Consider the following 19836-nt stretch of genomic DNA (forward strand, 5'->3'; position numbering starts at 1 on the left):
CATCAATCTACAACCTGTGCAGTCTTTTAACGATCTTAAGCATCAGTCAGAATTGTTGTAGAATCATTTCCACTCAAGGCTAGCCTCGGCCACCTGGCATCTTAACGTCTTCTAAGCACTGATACAAGCCTGAATTTGTCAGGGGATAGGAGTGTACAGAGTAAGGGGGCATAACCTTACAATTAGCACCAGGGGTGATGGCAGGAAGCACTTCATCGCCAAAGGGGAGTGGTAAACTCAAAACTCTTTCCTCCACCCCCAAAAAAGTCATGAGGGGACAACTGTAACATCACTGCACGGTAGTTTCAGTTTACATCAATGTTGCAGCTACAGCACAATGCAGCCTGAATGCAGAAAGGCCAAACTGAGCTGGAGTATTAAGTTCTCTGGAGGAAAGCATTAACAGTGAAACACCACACAGGTTTAGTGCCCACATTAAACTGAAATTGTTTTCGTACCAATGCTAAATCTGTAGTGGAAATGTACAAATCTAGAGTCTAGATTTACCTGTAATAAAAGAAATGTGGAGAAAACAAAACTTCTAATCGCCACTCTTGTGTTTACCTTTCCTTTAAATATTCCAACTCCTCATGCCAGATCCTCTCTCGTTCTTTTGTCTGGTAGTCAGCAACAAACTTTGGATATTTGTTAAATATTGGATACTGTCCTTTGGTTAATGGTACAAAGTCATCCAACATGCGCTTGGGGTGGATGTCCTCAGGTGTGGTATCCATAAGGTGGTATGCTTCTTTGATCACGGCACTGAGGTCCAGGTTGTTACGGTGATGGAAGAAATGCTACATCAGATAAAAGATTGTTTGAATTTTTCAGTTAACATATAACTTCCATCATTTCGTCTCCGCCCCAAATATCAAACGCAGGCATTTTACATAGGATTACAATCGAAACATTTTTGGGCTAAAACAGCATTACTTTGCAAAATCATAATAGTAGGGCTGCAGGTCATTAACATTGAGAGAATACAGTTCTTCCTTTCTGCTTTTGGTGAAGTCTGCGTCAGTATCAGATAATATTGTGGAGGAGAATGCTGAGACCCAGGCTATTAGAATAGATGGCATTGAGGTGCGTAGGGAAGAAGTGTTGGCAATTCTGGACAAGGTGAAAATAGATAAGTCCCCGGGGCCGGATGGGATTTATCCTAGGATTCTCTGGGAAGCCAGGGAAGAGATTGCTGAGCCTTTGGCTTTGATTTTTAGGTCATCATTGGCTACAGGAATAGTGCCAGAGGACTGGAGGATAGCAAATGTGGTCCCCTTGTTCAAGAAGGGGAGTAGAGATAACCCCGGTAACTATAGGCCGGTGAGCCTAACGTCTGTGGTGGGTAAAGTCTTGGAGAGGATTATAAAAGATACGATTTATAATCATCTAGATAGGAATAATATGATTAGGGATAGTCAGCATGGTTTTGTGAGGGGTAGGTCATGCCTCACAAACCTTATCGAGTTCTTTGAGAAGGTGACTGAACAGGTAGACGAGGGTAGAGCAGTTGATGTGGTGTATATGGATTTCAGTAAAGCGTTTGATAAGGTTCCCCACGGTCAGCTATTGCAGAAAATACGGAGGCTGGGGATTGAGGGTGATTTAGAGATGTGGATCAGAAATTGGCTAGTTGAAAGAAGACAGAGAGTGGTAGTTGATGGGAAATGTTCAGAATGGAGTTCAGTTACGAGTGGCGTACCACAGGGATCTGTTCTGGGGCCGTTGCTGTTTGTCATTTTTATAAATGACCTAGAGGAGGGCGCAGAAGGATGGGTGAGTAAATTTGCAGACGACACTAAAGTCGGTGGAGTTGTAGACAGTGCGGAAGGATGTTGCAGGTTACAGAGGGACATAGATAAGCTGCAGAGCTGGGCTGAGAGGTGGCAAATGGAGTTTAATGTGGAGAAGTGTGAGGTGATTCACTTTGGAAAGAATAACAGGAATGCGGAATATTTGGCTAATGGTAAAATTCTTGGTAGTGTGGATGAGCAGAGGGATCTCGGTGTCCATGTACATAGATCCCTGAAAGTTGCCACCCAGGTTGATAGGGTTGTGAAGAAGGCCTATGGTGTGTTGGCCTTTATTGGTAGAGGGATTGAGTTCCGGAGCCATGAGGTCATGATGCAGCTGTACCAAACTCTGGTACGGCCGCATTTGGAGTATTGCGTACAGTTCTGGTCGCCTCATTATAGGAAGGACGTGGAAGCTTTGGAACGGGTGCAGAGGAGATTTACCAGGATGTTGCCTGGTATGGAGGGAAAATCTTATGAGGAAAGGCTGATGGACTTGAGGTTGTTTTCGTTAGAGAGAAGAAGGTTAAGAGGTGACTTAATAGAGGCATACAAAATGATCAGAGGGTTAGATAGGGTGGACAGCGAGAGCCTTCTCCCGCGGATGGAGGTGGCTAGCACGAGGGGACATAGCCTTAAATTGAGGGGTAATAGATATAGGACAGAGGTCAGAGGTGGGTTTTTTACGCAAAGAGTGGTGAGGCCGTGGAATGCCCTACCTGCAACAGTAGTGAACTCGCCAACATTGAGGGCATTTAAAAATTTATTGGATAAGCATATGGATGATAAGGGCATAGTGTAGGTTAGATGGCCTTTAGTTTTTTTTTTCCATGTCTGTGCAACATCGAGGGCCGAAGGGCCTGTACTGCGCTGTATCGTTCTATGTTCTATGTTCTAGTCCTCAAATAGTCCCACATTTCACTACAATTCCTCTTTCCAATTTCCTCTCTCGGAACACCTGCTGGGTCTGCACACTTGGGATCACATAGATCCCGGCTGATTATCTGCTCTGTCCTTGTACAGGACTTATTTTCAACAGTTGCTATTTCTGGATCCCATTGGCAATGTTAATACTGTATGACATATGAATTCTATGTGGTTTAAATTATGAACTACTCCTGCCCCTATTTATTCTGTTATTATGTCAGCAGGATGAGATGCTGCAGAAGCACTCAATTTACTCTTTTAATCTCACATATATTAATGCTAATGGGACTAATTGTTTTCAGTTATGAAATGTATTCAGGTACCAAACTGACTATCACCCTAAGTATATTAAACTTTACAAGGCAATATTCAATGCAATGCAAAGCCTTCTTGCCTTGGGTCAGGTATGGCTGCGTGAGTGGCCATCTCAGCTCGGAGTCAGAGGCTGTGGATTGAAGTCCAGTCCAGGACATGAGCACAACAACCTAGATTGACAATCCCATTGCAGTATTGAGGGAATGCTGCACTGTCAGAGATGTCGGGCTGCGTTCTCCAATCACCGATGCCAAAATCACGTTCGGCAATGGGGCGGAGAATCCAGTTTCCCGCATGAAATTGGGACCGCTGCCAGTTCAGCGATTCTTCCCCCCCGAAAAGTGGCGTACTCGGGGAGTACTCCGCGCCGATTATCCACCACCTGAGGCCATTACCTGAGGCCCGCCCCGCTATTCTCCTTCCCCAACCGGCCGAATTCCCGACTGCGTGGACCACTCATCTCCCACCATCCGTGATACCCGCGTGGCGGCACAGTCGGGGGCGGGCCGAATGGAGGGCAGGGAGGGCCTCATTCAGGACTGGCCTTTTTTTGTGTGGGTGGTCCGGGTTGGGCAAGCGGCCGATCGGATGCGCTATTTCCACAGTCCAGCTCCGCAATCTGAGTCCGCCATGGAGCACGGCGCGGATGCGGGAGGCCGCCGACATGCACATACACGGCCTCTGACCCGTAAGTGCGGGGGGGGGGGGGGGGGGGGGGGCGGGCGTATCAGCAGCTGGAGCTGTAACTTCCATGACAGCTGCCTGCTAGCCTCCTGCAAAGCTGTGAATCTGTGGCCTTTTGACGCCAGTTTTTCTGGCATTAAAGACCATGGCTGGGATTCTCCGACCCTGTGCCGGGTTGGAAAATCCCCAGGGGGGAGGCACGAATCCCGCCCTGCCGTCGGCTGCCCTATTCTCCGGCGCCGTTATTCGGGGTCCAGCAGGTTCCTGCCACGCCGGTTGGGGGCCGTTGAAAGCGGCCCCTCCAGTGATTCTCCAGTGATGCGCAAACTCGCGCCGGCCCTTCGGTGCCGACTTGAGCTGCAGGAACCACTCCGCCGTCAACCTAGCCCCCCAGAAAGTGGAGAATTCCTCACTTTTCGGGGGCTGTTGACGCCGGAGTGGTTGGCGCCGGTTTTCATGACGGCGTGTGGACTTAGTCCCTGAGACGGAGAATCCAGCCCATCATCTTTTTGATGAGACATTAAACTAAGGACGGGTCTGTCCTCTCGTGTGGCCATAAAAGCTCCAATAGCACTATTTTGAAGGAGAGCACGGGACTTGTTTGTCCTGACCAATATTTATCCTTCTAACGCCATCACAAGAGGCAAATTGCTTGTTTGTGGGAGCTTGCTGTGCACAAATGTGCTGTCGTGTTTCTTACATGACAACAGTGACTACACTTCAGTAACACAGCACATCATTGCCTAAACAGCACTTTGAGACATCCTATGGTGGCGTAAGATGCTAGATAACTACAAGTCTTTCTTTTTCTTTCAAGTGTGTAGCTGTTCAGTCTTTTTTTTAATAAATTGATTTTTTAAAATAAATTTAGAGTATCCAATTATTGTTTTCCCCAATTAACAGGGAATTTAGCGTGGCCAATCCACCTACCCTGCACATCTTTGGGTTGTGGGGGTGAAACCCACGCAAACACGGGGAGAATGTGCAAACTCCACACAGACAGTGACCCAGAGCGGGATCGAACCTGGGACCTCGGCGCTGTGAGGCAGCAGTGCTAACCACTGTGCCACCGTGCTGCCCATAGCTGTTCATAGTTTTTAACTACAGGAATTCGCAGTCATATGCTAGAGAGAAAGACTAAAAAACTAAAATTCTTGCACTGGATAACCAGGACTCATGGGCTATTGAAGAATGCAGATCACTTATAAGTTATATACTGCAGGACAGGGCATGACGAAAAAATTTAAGCATCTCTGCTTGGTATTTAAATGAGAAATACACCAGCAGTGGCCTGGGATAAAGCCATTTGGGTTGCTGATTGTCACATGTCGGGATTTGTTTGAGGATCGTTTTTCCCCAGAGACAGGGGGCGGGATTCTCCGCGAACCAGCGGGGCAGGCCACTCCAGCACCGAGGAGTGGCGTGTACCACTCCGGTGTCGGGCCGCCACGAAGGTGCGGAATCCTCTGCATCTTCAGGGGCTAGGCTGACGCCAGAGTGTTTGACTCTGCGCCAACCAGCGCCGAATGGCCTCCGCCAGTATGCGCAGGAACGCTAGCATGTGCTGGCGTCATCCAAGCGCATGCCGGTGCGGAGGGAAAGAGTGCCCCCACGGCACAGGCCTACCCGCGGATCAGTGGGCCCGATCGTGGGCCAGGCCACTGTGGGGGCACCCCCGGGGCCAGATCCCCACCGTGGACTCTGCAGGCCGCCCGTGGAGCCAGGTCCCGCCAGTAAGGACCTGTTGTGATTTACGCCGGAGGGACCGGCTGAAAACAGGTGGCCACTCAGCCCATCGTGGGCCGGAGAATCGTCAGGGGGGCCGCTGCCAGCAGCCGCCGACCGGCGCGCCGTGATTCCCACCCCCGCCAAAACCCCGGCGCCGGAGAATTCGGTAAGTGGTGGGGGCGGGATTCACGCCGCCCCCGGTGATTCTCCGACCCAGCGGGATGTCAGAGAATCCCGCCCAGGATTTGGAAAAGAGTTAAAGCAGTGTATTCACACATGTGAAAGGGATGCAAGATACTAGTGGAATATTCTAGATGGTATTTTCCCACAGACTATAAACAACCTATCAGCCTGTTTCAGCAGTCAATAAACAATTGACAGGGAACTCTCCCTGATCAACTTTCTGGCTGTGAATGCAGCGTCAGAGGGGACATTTTAACTTAGCCCAACAGTTAAGAATAGGGAGAGTTCAGATTTGGATTAGGCACATATGTGATTACTAACTTTAAAGCAGTGTAAAATTGGGCAAGGTGCAAAATGGCCATTCTGCCTTAACACATCATATTCATTTCTGTTGAGTGATTTGGTTAAAATTATTTCAAGAGACACATTTATTTTTGAAACTGAAAACATTGGTGCTTGAAACAGGTAGTTAAGAAGCTTTTAAAGCCAGGCAACATAACCCTACGTTGCAGTGAAGTGTAAGAACTACATTACTTTGTACTATTATTCAAGAACAAGTTGTACAAATTGAAATAAGTAAACACAATATTGTATATTTATGTGCTGTGAGGTAAATTAGCTGAATCATTTACATCTGGCACCACCTAGTCAAGTATGCTCAATTTTCAGAGGGATTGAAGGCATATATGAGCAAAACAAAAGCAATATTCTCCTCACACTCCCAGGCTAAACCATCATATAGATAAATATCGGGTAGTGAGAGTCTACCAAGGGGGTGGCACAATGCCACTGAATCAGTAATCCAGAGGCCCAGGCTAATGCTCTGTGTTCAAATCCCACCCTAGCAGATGGTGGAATTTAAATTCAATTAACAAGTCTGGAATATAAAGATAATCTCAGTAATACTGACCATTAAACTAAAGCTGATTGTTGTTAAAACCCATCTAATGTCCTGCCCTGGACTCCAGGAAACGGCTGACTCTTAACTGCCCTCAATCAAGGATGGGAAACTAATGCTGTTCTAGCCAGTGACACTCACATCCCAGGAAAGGATACAGAAAACAACCTGGAATGGATCTCCAGGGGTGATTGTTACCAGAGAAACAGAGAAGATATGAATAGTTGGGCCTAAATGTGAAAAAGAAAACAGGGGAAAGAGAGAAAAGATTGACTGCCTCACTGAACGGTCACATTTTTTAAAAAAACACACACATTGTAAGATTTTTTTTCAAATTAATAAACTGTTCCGTTAAAGTAAACATACCACAAACAGCAACGCTTATGTTTATTACTATGAAAAGAGCATTCCTCTTTAATTAACATTAAGTACGATTTAAATTTTTGTTCCCTTACCTCAAGGTCTTCTTTAATATTGGACTGGAGCAAAGGAGTTCGTGAACAAATTAAATAGGCTGCTATTGCCACCAGCAGGAAGGACGGATGATTGGAGAAAACATTGTCAAATAGTTTGAGCCACTCCTCTCTTGTTAGCACCTCTGAGAAGAGAGTTTCCATAAGAGGCCAGGCATATAACTGGCAGAAGCAAGATAAGAGGAATGTTAAACAAAAAGAAAAGAACTGAAAGATCATTAACATTCCTTAAAATAACCAACCAAAAAAATGGTTAATAAAATTTGGGATTAAATACATAGCGAAGCAAATAACTAGATACTGCTCTTCTGGGGTCAAGGCAGATTTCAGAATTTTTTGACCCCATTCACAATCAGCACAGTACATTACAGATAACACCATGTGCAGTGACTTGTGAGATTAAAAATGAAAGGAACACTCAGCAATAAACTGAAAACTTGATCATTGTATTTAGTACTGGGTCGAGTAGCGAATTAGCAACCTGTGGTTGAAGCAAATCTAGAGTTACAGGATAAAAGTTTCCTTTCGGGGCGGGCACGGTGGCGCAGTGGTTAGCACTGAATCTGATTCCGGCTCGCGGTCACTGTCCATGTGGAGTTTGCACATTCTCCCCGTGTCTGCGTGGGTCTCATCTCTCTCTTCCCTTCCCCCCCCCCCCGCCGCAACCCAAAGATGTGCAGGGTAGGTGAACTGGCCACGCTAAATTGCCCCTTAATTGGAAAAAAATAAATTGGGTACTCTAAAATTATTTTTTTTAAGTTTCCTTCCGATGTCTTGAAGGACACAGTGAAATTAAATTGGGACAGGGTCAGCTACGGCTTCACAATGAAACAACTTTGCCGTAAAGAAAAAAAATTACTGCTTTTAACACTAAATTGCTGTCTCATTCAGGAGGTTAGAGGAATGGCTGCTGTAGGAATATCACTCTGGTGCCATAGCAGGTTCTCCCAGGGTTGGTGATTAGGGCGACTTGGTAATGGAGCTTCATTCTATGGTCAGATATGCTATGCCTGAATTAGGAATGCCCTGCTCCCCCATTAATTATATTATAGCATCTTCCAACACACGATCACAATGAAAGAGAATTTGTTAAACAATAGAATGCAGGTTCGCTTGCTACCTGTGAAGTTATGTTGTATTTCACCAAATGCTGCAGCAGTTCTTTGTCATGGTGAGCCAGGATATTCTCAACCACACTGAGGATATTTATTGGAGGATTTGGGAAGTACTCAAACCAGTTTTGACACCAGTTTACTAGAAAATAGGTAAAGTTGAAAGATTATATTTGCAGTGCATTTATCCTCGATAGTAACCCCTCCCCCACACCAACCAACTCTTACTTACTTATTACGGTGGCAACAACTTCGAACCCAATCAACTGGTTGTTTTGAAAGAGTTTGACGAATGGAAATGCGAGTAGTGGAAGGTAAGAGACCTCAGAAAAGATGACTGACCAGTGAGCCATTGCTGACAAAACCCTAAAGAATAAAACAGACACACAGTCACTTACTGAAAGTCACACAATGAAAGTGAAATGTGCAGAAAGAGAGAAGTGCTTTTCAACTTGCACGCATCAGGACAAATGTAAGAATGCCAAATTTCAAACGATCACACGTCTCTCTTTTCTGCAATAAAACAGACACAATACATTACTAAAGACTTAATTTTATTTCCCTTTTCATTAGATCTACGTTTTCTGAAGCTCAACCGGCCCCACGTTTGGTTTTGTAAACAAATCAAATTTCCTCCGGACACTGGTTATATGAATGATCACAGCGACTCAATTTAGACAGGTAAGCATTTCAAACATTTTACGTTTTATTGCATCTAACCATAAGGTCAAAATGAAAAGCTTCTCCAGGACAGGTATAATTAGTCGCTTTTGAGACTCGGGCAGAATTTAATTGAGCCTGCCGGAGGGAGCGTGATTGTGGAGGGGGGTGGTGTTACAAGAGTTAGATGGGAGCACTGCATTGCATTCCTGGCATTAGGAAAAATGTTGCCAATTAAGTTGGGGGCGGGAAGGGCCCGTTGTGTGAATCCCACCCACTGGCTATCAATTCTTCTTTTTACAATGTTGCCGATCATGGCTCTCCAACTTTCATGTTCTTTATAACAGCCAACATCTTTGTGTTGTTCTCAAATCATATACCTGTTCTATTTCTTAAACTGCTGTTATATTTTCTCCTTTGGTAAAATTGAGGGTAGCAGAGCAAAGAGAGAGTCACAACCAGATGTTCCAGTTTTTCTCTTCTAAGTAAAAAGTAAAGTCGCCATAGTCCCAGATGACCATAGGCCGTGTTCCCCTTTGAGGGGGACAGCTGACTGGTGGTGATTTAACCTGAGGATCACCGCACCTCAGGCGAGGAGCAAGGTTGAGAAGGCGGGGCCTTCATGAATAACTTCTCTTCTAAGTTTGTGCCCAAAGTATAGTTGTCTCTTGGTGATTACCTTGAAATTTCTTGTGCGCCTGTTTTCCTCAAAACGTCATTAGTATGCGCTGTCATTAATGAGCTCCCACACCCCAATTATCCCTGAACCAACTGGAATTTAGTGGTGGTTCAGAGATTTAATGAGTTGCATGGCTCTCCCTTGCCTTCTGAAGCCCACCCGGCAAACTCTGTCACCTCATAGGGACTGCCCGTCCCTTGTTCAAATGCCTGATTGAGGGACTGACATCAGGGCAGACAGTTGAAAGCCACTTCCCTGCCCTTGCGTCTGACTCCAAATATGGGGGTACAGTCCCAGAAAAAAAACATCCAGCTAATGTGTGGGTAATATGAGGAGCGGCACAGTGGTTAGCACTGCTGCATCACAGCACCAGGGACCAAGGTTCAATTCTGGCCTTGGGTGACTGTGTGGAGTTTATACATTCTCCCTGTGTCTCCGTGGGTTTCTTCAGGGTGCGCCAGTTTCCTCCCACAGTTCAAAGATCTGCAGGGTAGGTGGATTGGCCATGCTAAATTGTCCCTTAGTGTCCAAAGGTTAGGTGGGGTTACAGGGCTAGGGGAGGGGAGTGGCCGTAGGTAGGGTATTCTTGTAGAGGGTTGGTGCAGACTTGATGGGCTGCATGGCTTCCTTCTGCACTGAGGGATTCTATGTTCTCGGTTCTAACTCAGATATCCTGTACCAATTGTCATTTCACTGTCCAGAAGATATCCCAACACAATTTATCATCTGGAAAAATGGAAGAGTAACATACATTTTATAATCCACTTATATCAGTTAATAAATTACTTACACTCAAATATACGACTTATAACATTATGCAACAAATATAGTTCAGTCGCGGTACTCAGAATTGATTATTTATATAAAGAGGGCTTGCCCCTTTTATTTTATATAAAATAAAATGAAATTGTCCAAGGCTCTTCCTTCATTTGTCTAAAATGCTACGGGTAAGCAAGTCCAGTAATTATTCAAGTTAAAGCCTCACTTGAGCATATTGAAACACACCTTTGAAGAATTCTTAAGAGTTTTCGACTTTTAATGGGATATTTTTCATGAATTCCCAGGTATCCAGCATGTGTACCCTTGTCGGTGAGGCTACTGAAAGCTGCATGGTTCTCAGGTAATTGCAGTAAAGAACGCCAAATAAACATCCTGCAAACCAAAACACAAAATTAAATAGAATTTACAGCATAGAAACAGGCCATTCGGCCCAACTGGTTTATGCTTCACATGAGCATCTTCAAACCCATCTTCACCTCACCCAATCAGCATATTCTCACTCGTGTTTATCTAAATTCTTTTCCTGCACCTAGATTCTCTTTAACATATCCATATTATTCACCTCAACTGCCCCATGTGATAGAGAGTTACATAGTCTTAGAGATCTATGGGCAAAAGTATTTCCTGATCAGACTTATGAGTGACATTTATAGCATCTTGAGACAAACTGTAAACATTAACATAAAAAATATGTATTATGAATTTGGAAAGATATAAATTACTTTTGCATTTTGGACTCTTTCATAATTGCACTCAAAACCCATCCCTCAACTGGGTAAAGGCTGCTTTTAAACAGTGCCACACAATGCACCTTGCTGAAGCCACTTGCAGCCATGGCAGCAAGGGTGAAAGGACTACAATTGTCCTCAAGACTCCTGGACAAGGAGGGAGAAACTCAACAGCATTTAACCATTTCCATGAATCCTAATGCAAAGTGTGCATGTGCAGATATCATGCAAGGGCCGATTTCGGTTTGGCTGTAATCTCCCTTTGTACAAATGAACCTCAAAGACCATGAGTCCATTAACTTTCATTTTAAAGCATTTCAAGGGCAGCATGATAGCACAGTGGCTGGCACTGTGGCTTCACAGCGCCAGGGTCCCAGGTTCGATTCCCTGCTGGGTCACTGTCTGTGCAGAGTCTGCACGTTCTCCTTGTGTCTGCATGGGTTTCCTCCGGGTGCTCCGGTTTCCTCCCACAGTCCAAAGACGTGCAGGTTAGGTGGATTGGCCATGCTAAATTGTCCTTAAGTGTCCAAAAAGGTTAGGAGGGGTTATTGGGTTACAGGGATAGGGGGAAGTGAGGGCTTAAGTGGGTCTGTGCAGACTCGATGGGCCGAATGGCCTCCTTCTGCACTGTATGTTCTACGTTCTAAGTTTAAATTGAGTTCAGTACAAACTGAACATGTAAGTATTTTTTTGGGTGGAGGTGATGAAACGGAGCAGACACCAACAACGGGTACTACTTCAGACAGCTTGGAATTCCTTCAGTATAGTTTACATTAATTTTATGTTTTAAAAAAATGTAGCTGTAGGTTGAGACTTCCTAACATTACAGCAAGTACCTGTACTTTTCTGGATATTCTCCAAATTCTTTTAGCAGGGCCTGTAACCGCTTTTTATTCAGACCTGCTGGAAGCACATTCTAAAATATGAAGAGAACAAGAAATCACAATATATTACTTTACAGACTTTTGGACTTAACACCGAGTGCAATAATTTCACAGCACGAACTCTGTCCTCCATTTTTTTCATTTTTCCTCCTTTTTTCTTTATTTTCTTTCCCCACAGAGGGCCAGCCGATAACTTGTTATGTTTTGCTTTCAAAGAGCACTGATCTTCTATTTTGTTCCACCGATTCCACAGTATAAATACACATTTCTACCTGTCTTCAGCTCTGAAGAGTGATACGCTCATAACGTTAAACTGTTACACTCTCCGCAGATGCTGCCAGACCTGCTGAGTTTTCCCAGCATTTCCTGTTTTTATTACAAATTATCATTTACATTTTTTTCCCAATTAAGGGGCAATTTACCGTGGCAAATCCATCTACCCTGTTGTGGAGGAGAGACGCACGCAAACACAGGGAGAATGTGCGAACTCCACACACACAGTGACCTGGGGCCAGGATCGAATCCGGGTCCTCGGCATCCCATGCCACCTTACAAATTATTTATTATTAAATGGGTTAAAATGTCACATCTATAATTGAGAATATTTTAATATTTCACAATGTAATCTCAAATTCCTTCAAGATTAAAAAAAAATTAAGTGGAAAAAATGCAGTCTTCATTTCTATTGGATAGCACTCTGTAGTAATAATATGGTCAGTAAGAAGTTTTATTTCAGCCAATCTTCCCCGATATTTTAGCAGGTTAAAGACTACGTAACGATCAATTGCACAGACTAAGCAAGTTCTAGATATGCAGTTCTGGTATGTGGCAAATTATTTGACCATTCTTTCTACTGCCCAGCTGAGAATTTCTATTTCTATGGCATCTTTCATGACGTTGTTCTCTTATCAATGAAGTACTTTTGAAGCTCATCACTGTTGCAAATGTAGGAAACACAGTAGCCAATTTGCACATAGCATGATCCTACAAACAGTAATGTGGTAATTTTTTAATTTTTTAAAATAAATTTAGATTACCCAATTATTTTTTCTATTAAGGGGCAATTTAGCGTGGCCAATCCACCTACTCTGCCCATTTTTGGGTTGTGGGGGCGAAACCCACGCAGACACGGGGAGAATGTGCAAACTCCACACGGACAGTGACCCAGAGCCGGGATCGAACCTGGGACCTCAGCGCCGTGAGGCGGTTGTGCTAACCACTAGGCCACCGTGCTGCCCTCAGTAATGTGGTAATGATGTATATGCACAGGATGCCGAGGAGAACACCCCCGCTCTTCTTCAAAATGGTGCTGTGGCACCTTTTGCATCCAATGGACAGCGCAACCGGAACTTCCGATCCAAATAACAGCACCTCCAACAGCACAGCAGTGCCTCAGTACTGTGCAAAGCATTAGCCTGGATTACGTGCCAAGTCCCTGCTGTGAGACTTGAACCTGTGACCTTCCGATTCAAAGGCAATGGTACGCCACAGAGCCACAGTTGGCACACTTGATTCACACAAAGGTGGCTAATCTCGATGAGTTGTAAAGGGGAGAAATGATTAGCCTCAGTCTATTGGACTTGGGGAATGAATGTGAACAGGGGAGAACAATTGACATCCAATGATTCCAGTTGTGAGATGCACTGAAGTTATCATTGAGAGAGACACAAATTGTGACTTTCACCATATAAACTCTCACACGAAGAATGACGACTCTGGGCAATATAGTATTGTGCTCAGTAGTACCAATGAAATTGTATTGTGAAAGAATCAGTGTCATTTGGGACAACATGGGAGGAGAAACAAAAGTTGAATTAGTTTCTCCATATTCTGAACAATAAAGCTTTCTTGGGCTTCAGCAGATGACTATGCTTTTAGACAATTGCATGAGTTATAAATTAGTTTTCTTCCAGCTGTTTGATTTTGGAGCAATGACTAAAATAAATCCAATTTTTAGTTTGAATCAATTTCATTTAAAACTCCCCCGACCCTGCCTTCTGACCTCCTTGTCCTCCATATTGCTGCCAGGTGACTTTAGGACCCTGGTCCCGATTTTCTTCCCAGTTGACTTTCCTCTCAATGGTCTTGCTACTCTTCCAGACATCACTCTCATTTTCAGGCCAGACACACCATTTTTAGAGTCCTTGCTCTTCTCGTTGTCTGTAACAACTTTAACCAGTGGAGGAGGAGGCTGGAGGAAACAGAAACAACTGATGTGAGACAGTGGACCATCCTCCACTTGCAGTGGTTTTGCCCTGAAGTCTGCTAGTGACACAGATGAGGAGAAATATTATTAGCCAAAATTAGGAGTTCAAAGAAGCAAGTGCTGTGAATGAAACACCAGCAAGAGAAATGCACAATTACACTTGATGAACGACTAGTCATCATGTCAGGATTGGAATGGAAATAAACAATTGCCCAATTCCTTAAAGATACTGTATCTGCAAAGCAGTTAGTACAATGAATGTTACAAATTGGTTATCAAATATGAAGGGGGATCTCATAGAGACAATAAAAATTCTAACAGGACTAGACAGGGCAGATGCAAGGAGGATGCTCCCGATGGTGGGTGTGTCCAGAACCAGGGGTCACAGCCTGAGGATTCAGGGTAAATCATTTCGGACAGAGATAAGGAGACATTTCTTCACACAAAGAGTGGTGGGCCTGTGGAATTCATTACCACAGGAAGTAGCTGATGCTAAAACATTGAATATATTCAAGAGGCGGCTAGATATAGCACTTGGGGAGAATGGGATAAAGGTTATCGAGAAAAGCAGGATTAGACTATTGAGTTAGATGATCAGCCATAATCGTGATAAATGGCAGAGCAGGCTCAAAGGGCCAAAAGGCCTCCTCCTGCTCCTATCTTCCATGTAGGTGGAACACGTGGCTACAGGGATGGTGCAGGCGAGAGGGATTCAGATTTCTGGATAACTGGGGCTCTTTCTGGGGAAGGTGGGACCTCTATAGACAGGATGGTCTACATCTGAACCTGAGGGGCACCAATATCCTGGGGGGGGAGATTTGTTAGTGCTCTTTGGGGGGGTTTAAACTAATTCAGCAGGGGCATGGGAACCTGGATTGTAGTTTTGGGGTACGGGAGATTGAGAGTATAGAGGTCAGGAGCACAGATTTGACTTCGCAGGAGGGTGCCAGTGTTCAGGTAGGTGGTTTGAAGTGTGTCTACTTCAATGCCAGGAGTATACGAAATAAGGTAGGGGAACTGGCAGCATGGGTTGGTACCTGGGACTTCGATGTTGTGGCCATTTCAGAGACATGGATAGAGCAGGGACAGGAATGGTTGTTGCAGGTTCCGGGGTTTAGGTGTTTTAGTAAGCTCAGAGAAGGGGGCAAAAGAGGGGGAGGTGTGGCGCTGCTAGTCAAGGACAGTATTACGGTGGCGGAAAGGATGCTAGATGGGGGCTCTTCTTCCGAGGTAGTATGGGCTGAGGTTAGAAACAGGAAAGGAGAGGTCACCCTGTTGGGAGTTTTCTATAGGCCACCTAATAGTTCTAGGGATGTAGAGGAAAGGATGGCGAAGATGATTCTGGAAAAGAGCGAAAATAACAGGGTAGTTGTTATGGGAGACTTTAACTTTCCAAATATTGACTGGAAAAGATATAGTTCGAGTACATTAGATGGGTCGTTCTTTGTACAATGTGTGCAGGAGGGTTTCCTGACACAATATGTTGACAGGCCAACAAGAGGCGAGGCCACATTGGATTTGGTTTTGGGTAATGAACCAGGCCAGGTGTTAGATCTGGAGGTAGGTGAGCACTTTGGAGACAGTGACCACAATTTGGTGACCGTTACGTTAGTGATGGAAAGGGATAAGTATACCCCGCAGGGCAAGAGTTATAGCTGGGGGAAGGGCAATTATGATGCCATGAGACATGACTTAGGATGTGTAGGTTGGAGAAGTAGGCTGCAAGGGTTGGGCACACTGGATATGTGGAACTTGTTCAAGGAACAGCTATTGCGCGTTCTTGATAAGTACGTACCAGTCAGGCAGGGAGGAAGGGGTAAAGTGAGGGAACCGTGGTTTACCAAAGAAGTGGAATGTCTTGTTAAGAGGAAGAAGGAGGCCTATGTGAAGATGAGGCGTGAAGTTTCAGTTGGGGCGCTTGATAGTTACAAGGAAGCGAGGAAGGATCTAAAGAGAGAGTTAAGACGAGCAAGGAGAGGACATGAGAAGTCTTTGGCAGGTAGGATCAAGGAAAACCCAAAAGCTTTCTATAGGTATGTCAGGAATAAAAGAATGACTAGGGTAAGAGTAGGGCCAGTCAAGGACAGTGGTGGGAAGTTGTGTGTGGAGGCTGAGGAGATAAGCGAGATACTAAATGAATACTTTTCGTCAGTATTCACTCAGGAAAAAGATAATGTTGTGGAGGAGAATGCTGAGACCCAGGCTATTAGAATAGATGGCATTGAGGTGCGTAGGGAAGAAGTGTTGGCAATTCTGGACAAGGTGAAAATAGATAAGTCCCCGGGGCCTGATGGGATTTATCCTAGGATTCTCTGGGAAGCCAGGGAAGAGATTACTGAGCCTTTGGCTTTGATTTTTATGTCATCATTGGCTACAGGAATAGTGCCAGAGGACTGGAGGGTAGCAAATGTGGTCCCTTTGTTCAAGAAGGAGAGTAGAGATAACCCCGGTAACTATAGGCCGGTGAGCCTCACGTCTGTTGTGGGTAAAGTCTTGGAGAGGATTATAAGAGATACGATTTATAATCATCTAGATAGGAATAATATTAGGGATAGTCAGCATGGTTTTGTGAAGGGTGTGTCATGCCTCACAAACCTTATCGAGTTCTTTGAGAAGGTGACTGAACAGGTAGACGAGGGTAGAGCAGTTGATGTGGTGTATATGGATTTCAGTAAAGCGTTTGATAAGGTTCCTCACGGTCGGCTATTGCAGAAAATACGGAGGCTGGGGATTGAGGGTGATTTAGAGATGTGGATCAGAAATTGGCTAGTTAAAAGAAGACAGAGGGTGGTGGTTGATGGCAAATGTTCAGAATGGAGTTCAGTTACGAGTGGCGTACCACAAGGATCTGTTCTGGGGCCGTTGCTGTTTGGCATTTTTATAAATGACCTAGAGGAGGGCACAGAAGGTTGGGTGAGTAAATTTGCAGACGACACTAAAGTCGGTGGAATTGTAGACAGTGTGGAAGGATGTTGCAGGTTACAGAGGGACATAGATAAGCTGCAGAGCTGGGCTGAGAGGTGGCAAATGGAGTTTAATGTAGAGAAGTGTGAGGTGATTCACTTTGGAAAGAATAACAGGAATGCGGAATATTTGGCTAATGGTAAAATTCTTGGCAGTGTGGATGAGCAGAAGGATCTCGGTGTCCATGTCCATAGATCCCTGAAAGTTGCCACCCAGGTTGATAGGGTTGTGAAGAAGGCCTATGGTGTGTTGGCCTTTATTGGTAGAGGGATTGAGTTCAGGAGCCATCAGGTCATGTTGCAGCTGTACAAAACTCTGGTACGGCCGCATTTGGAGTATTGCGTACAGTTCTGGTCGCCTCATTATAGGAAGGACGTGGAAGCTTTGGAACGGGTGCAGAGGAGATTTACCAGGATGTTGCCTGGTATGGAGGGAAAATCTTATGAGGAAAGGCTGATGGACTTGAGGTTGTTTTCGTTAGAGAGAAGAAGGTTAAGAGGTGACTTAATAGAGGCATACAAAATGATCAGAGGGTTAGATAGGGTGGACAGTGAGAGCCTTCTCCCGTGGATGGAGGTGGCTAGCACGAGGGGACATAGCCTTAAATTAAGGGGTAATAGATATAGGACAGATGTCAGAGGTAGGTTTTTTACGCAAAGAGTGGTGAGGCCGTGGAATGCCCTACCTGCAACAGTAGTGAACTCGCCAACATTGAGGGCATTTAAAAGTTTATTGGATAAGCATATGGATGATAATGGCATAGTGTAGGTTAGATGGCCTTTAGTTTTTGACTTCCCATGTCGGTGCAACATCGTGGGCCGAAGGGCCTGTACTGCGCTGTATCGTTCGATGTTCTATGTTCTATGTATATGTACCTATGGAACTCACTTTTTGAAAAATATATAGAGATCAAGCACTACACTATAAAGAAATACAGACATGTACAGAATCTGAGACAATACTCTATTTTGCCTTTGATAAATGTAACTGCAGGAATAACAATGTTGGTTTCAAAAATTCAATTTATAAAGCACCTATATCATTCTTAGGAGATCCCAAAATACTTCACAGTAATGAATTACAAAAACGGAAATGACGTGTACCAAGATTCTCCACACAGTACCTCAATAGCATTTATAAAAGTCAGAAAAGGCACAAACCAATTTAACATCTTATTAAATATTAGTAACAGCAAACAAATTAAACTGTTAACCTTGCTGTATTTTTATGGTGGTACAAAAGTCCATAGGCGGCACCCGGGGGTTTCCCGATGGCGTGGGGTTGCCCCACAAAGGGAAACCCCATTGACCTGCCAGTGTAACGGAGAACCGGGGCGGAGAATCCAGCCCTTAAATCATGACTGAAATTCACAATGCAATTGTATTTTTACATCTGTTTGGTTAATATTCCATCCAATAAAAGTGCTGATTACCTTGTTCAAATCCTGTGACAAAGCCTTAACACTGTAAATGCTAAGGCTGCCATCCTCCAAGACTGCTGCAATGTAATGTCCATTTGGACTGATTGCTACTGTGTTAATTCCATTGTCAAGGCTTCCAATGTCAAAAAGCAGTTTGCAGGTATGGATGTTGATAAACCTCATTATGCCATCCTGGCTCAAGACTCCTATAACCTGTAACATAGGTTAAATGCATTACTTGCAACAGCAAAGGGTAAACTCAAACAGCAAGACTATTATCAATGGAATACACAACACACCAATGATAAAAGAGCCACATTAAGTGGCGAATTAAAGGTGCAACTCTGCATTTGCTCAAATTATTCCCAAGAGCTATTGAGCCCGTTGAAGTTCAAAATTCAGAAAAACAGCAGTGCTCCCCAGCAATACATCAAAAATAATTACAGAGTTTTTACCTCCATTATCCTACCCAGAGATCTGTTCCACTAATAACCATCTTTGCATGCACCAGCTCCAAATTTGCTTTTCACTAATTTGAACATGTGCCCCCTTGTCCAGCTGTCACAGTTTAAACTGAAGTCATGTTCCAGATTTGCCTTCATTGCTCTGCAAACTAATAATAAAGTGAACTGGATTTTCTGTCTATTCGTAATCGCTGGCAGTAAATCCAAGTCCAATATTATCTCTTTTCTAGTTTTTCTTCATCACTCAGTCCTCAGGCAGTAGGGATCAACCCGAACCATTGGCTCTCCTCTGCACCAGTTTCTGGTCTTGGATGTTACACTTGTATGTCTGGTTAAAACTGGACTTAGTATTTTAGGTTCTGCACAGTGCTGACACGAAATGCTCCAGCCTCTACTCCGTTTTGGCCACTGATGCAAACATCAGTTGGTCCTCGCACACACCTGGCTAGATCCACCATCAAAACTGTCGGGGAGAAATTCCAGGTGTCGAACAGTCCGCACTTTTGGAGGCATCTGAATTATCCGCTGAAGCTGTCTGGCATTCAGGCACCAGAGGTGAAGAAAATTGGATTTTCCTCCTGCTATAAGAGCCCGACCATCTCTGTAAGTTTGACAGAAAAGCACCCACTTAGAATTTACATCGAGTCCCATTCACCCATCACACCTTTGTGTTCAATGATATATACTAGTTACCCATTAAGTAAGCATTACCTCAATTCTCATCCTCACATACAAATTCCTCCATGTATCCCCAGTCTCTTCAAGCCTCAAAAGGTTTTGCGCTCCTCCAAATCAGACCTCTTGGGGAAGCCCAATTTTCACTCCTTCACAACTGGCAGCCATGATTTCAGCCCTAAGCTCTGGAATCCCTCCCTAAAATTCTGACCCTCTCTTTCCCCCTTCAGCCACCTATGTTCAAATCTATTCCCTTGATCTGCTTT

At 44.5% G+C, this 19836-nt stretch overlaps 1 protein-coding gene across 1 annotated transcript in view; it reads right to left on the minus strand.

The window, feature by feature from the left end:
• The window catches only part of tbc1d31 (TBC1 domain family, member 31), a 56233-nt gene that overhangs the window by 22942 nt on the left and 13455 nt on the right, over positions 1 to 19836 (minus strand). The window contains exons 6-14 of the mRNA XM_038810321.1: positions 19337 to 19496; positions 18444 to 18644; positions 13844 to 14032; positions 11794 to 11873; positions 10455 to 10601; positions 8343 to 8476; positions 8119 to 8252; positions 6981 to 7160; positions 565 to 797 (exon numbers count right to left, since the gene is read on the minus strand). Of these exons, the coding sequence (XP_038666249.1) occupies positions 565 to 797; positions 6981 to 7160; positions 8119 to 8252; positions 8343 to 8476; positions 10455 to 10601; positions 11794 to 11873; positions 13844 to 14032; positions 18444 to 18644; positions 19337 to 19496 (1458 nt within the window). The remainder of the gene's footprint in view (positions 1 to 564; positions 798 to 6980; positions 7161 to 8118; positions 8253 to 8342; positions 8477 to 10454; positions 10602 to 11793; positions 11874 to 13843; positions 14033 to 18443; positions 18645 to 19336; positions 19497 to 19836) is intronic.

This window comes from Scyliorhinus canicula, chromosome 10 (assembly GCF_902713615.1).
Source record: "Scyliorhinus canicula chromosome 10, sScyCan1.1, whole genome shotgun sequence".
NCBI classification, from domain to species: domain Eukaryota; kingdom Metazoa; phylum Chordata; class Chondrichthyes; order Carcharhiniformes; family Scyliorhinidae; genus Scyliorhinus; species Scyliorhinus canicula.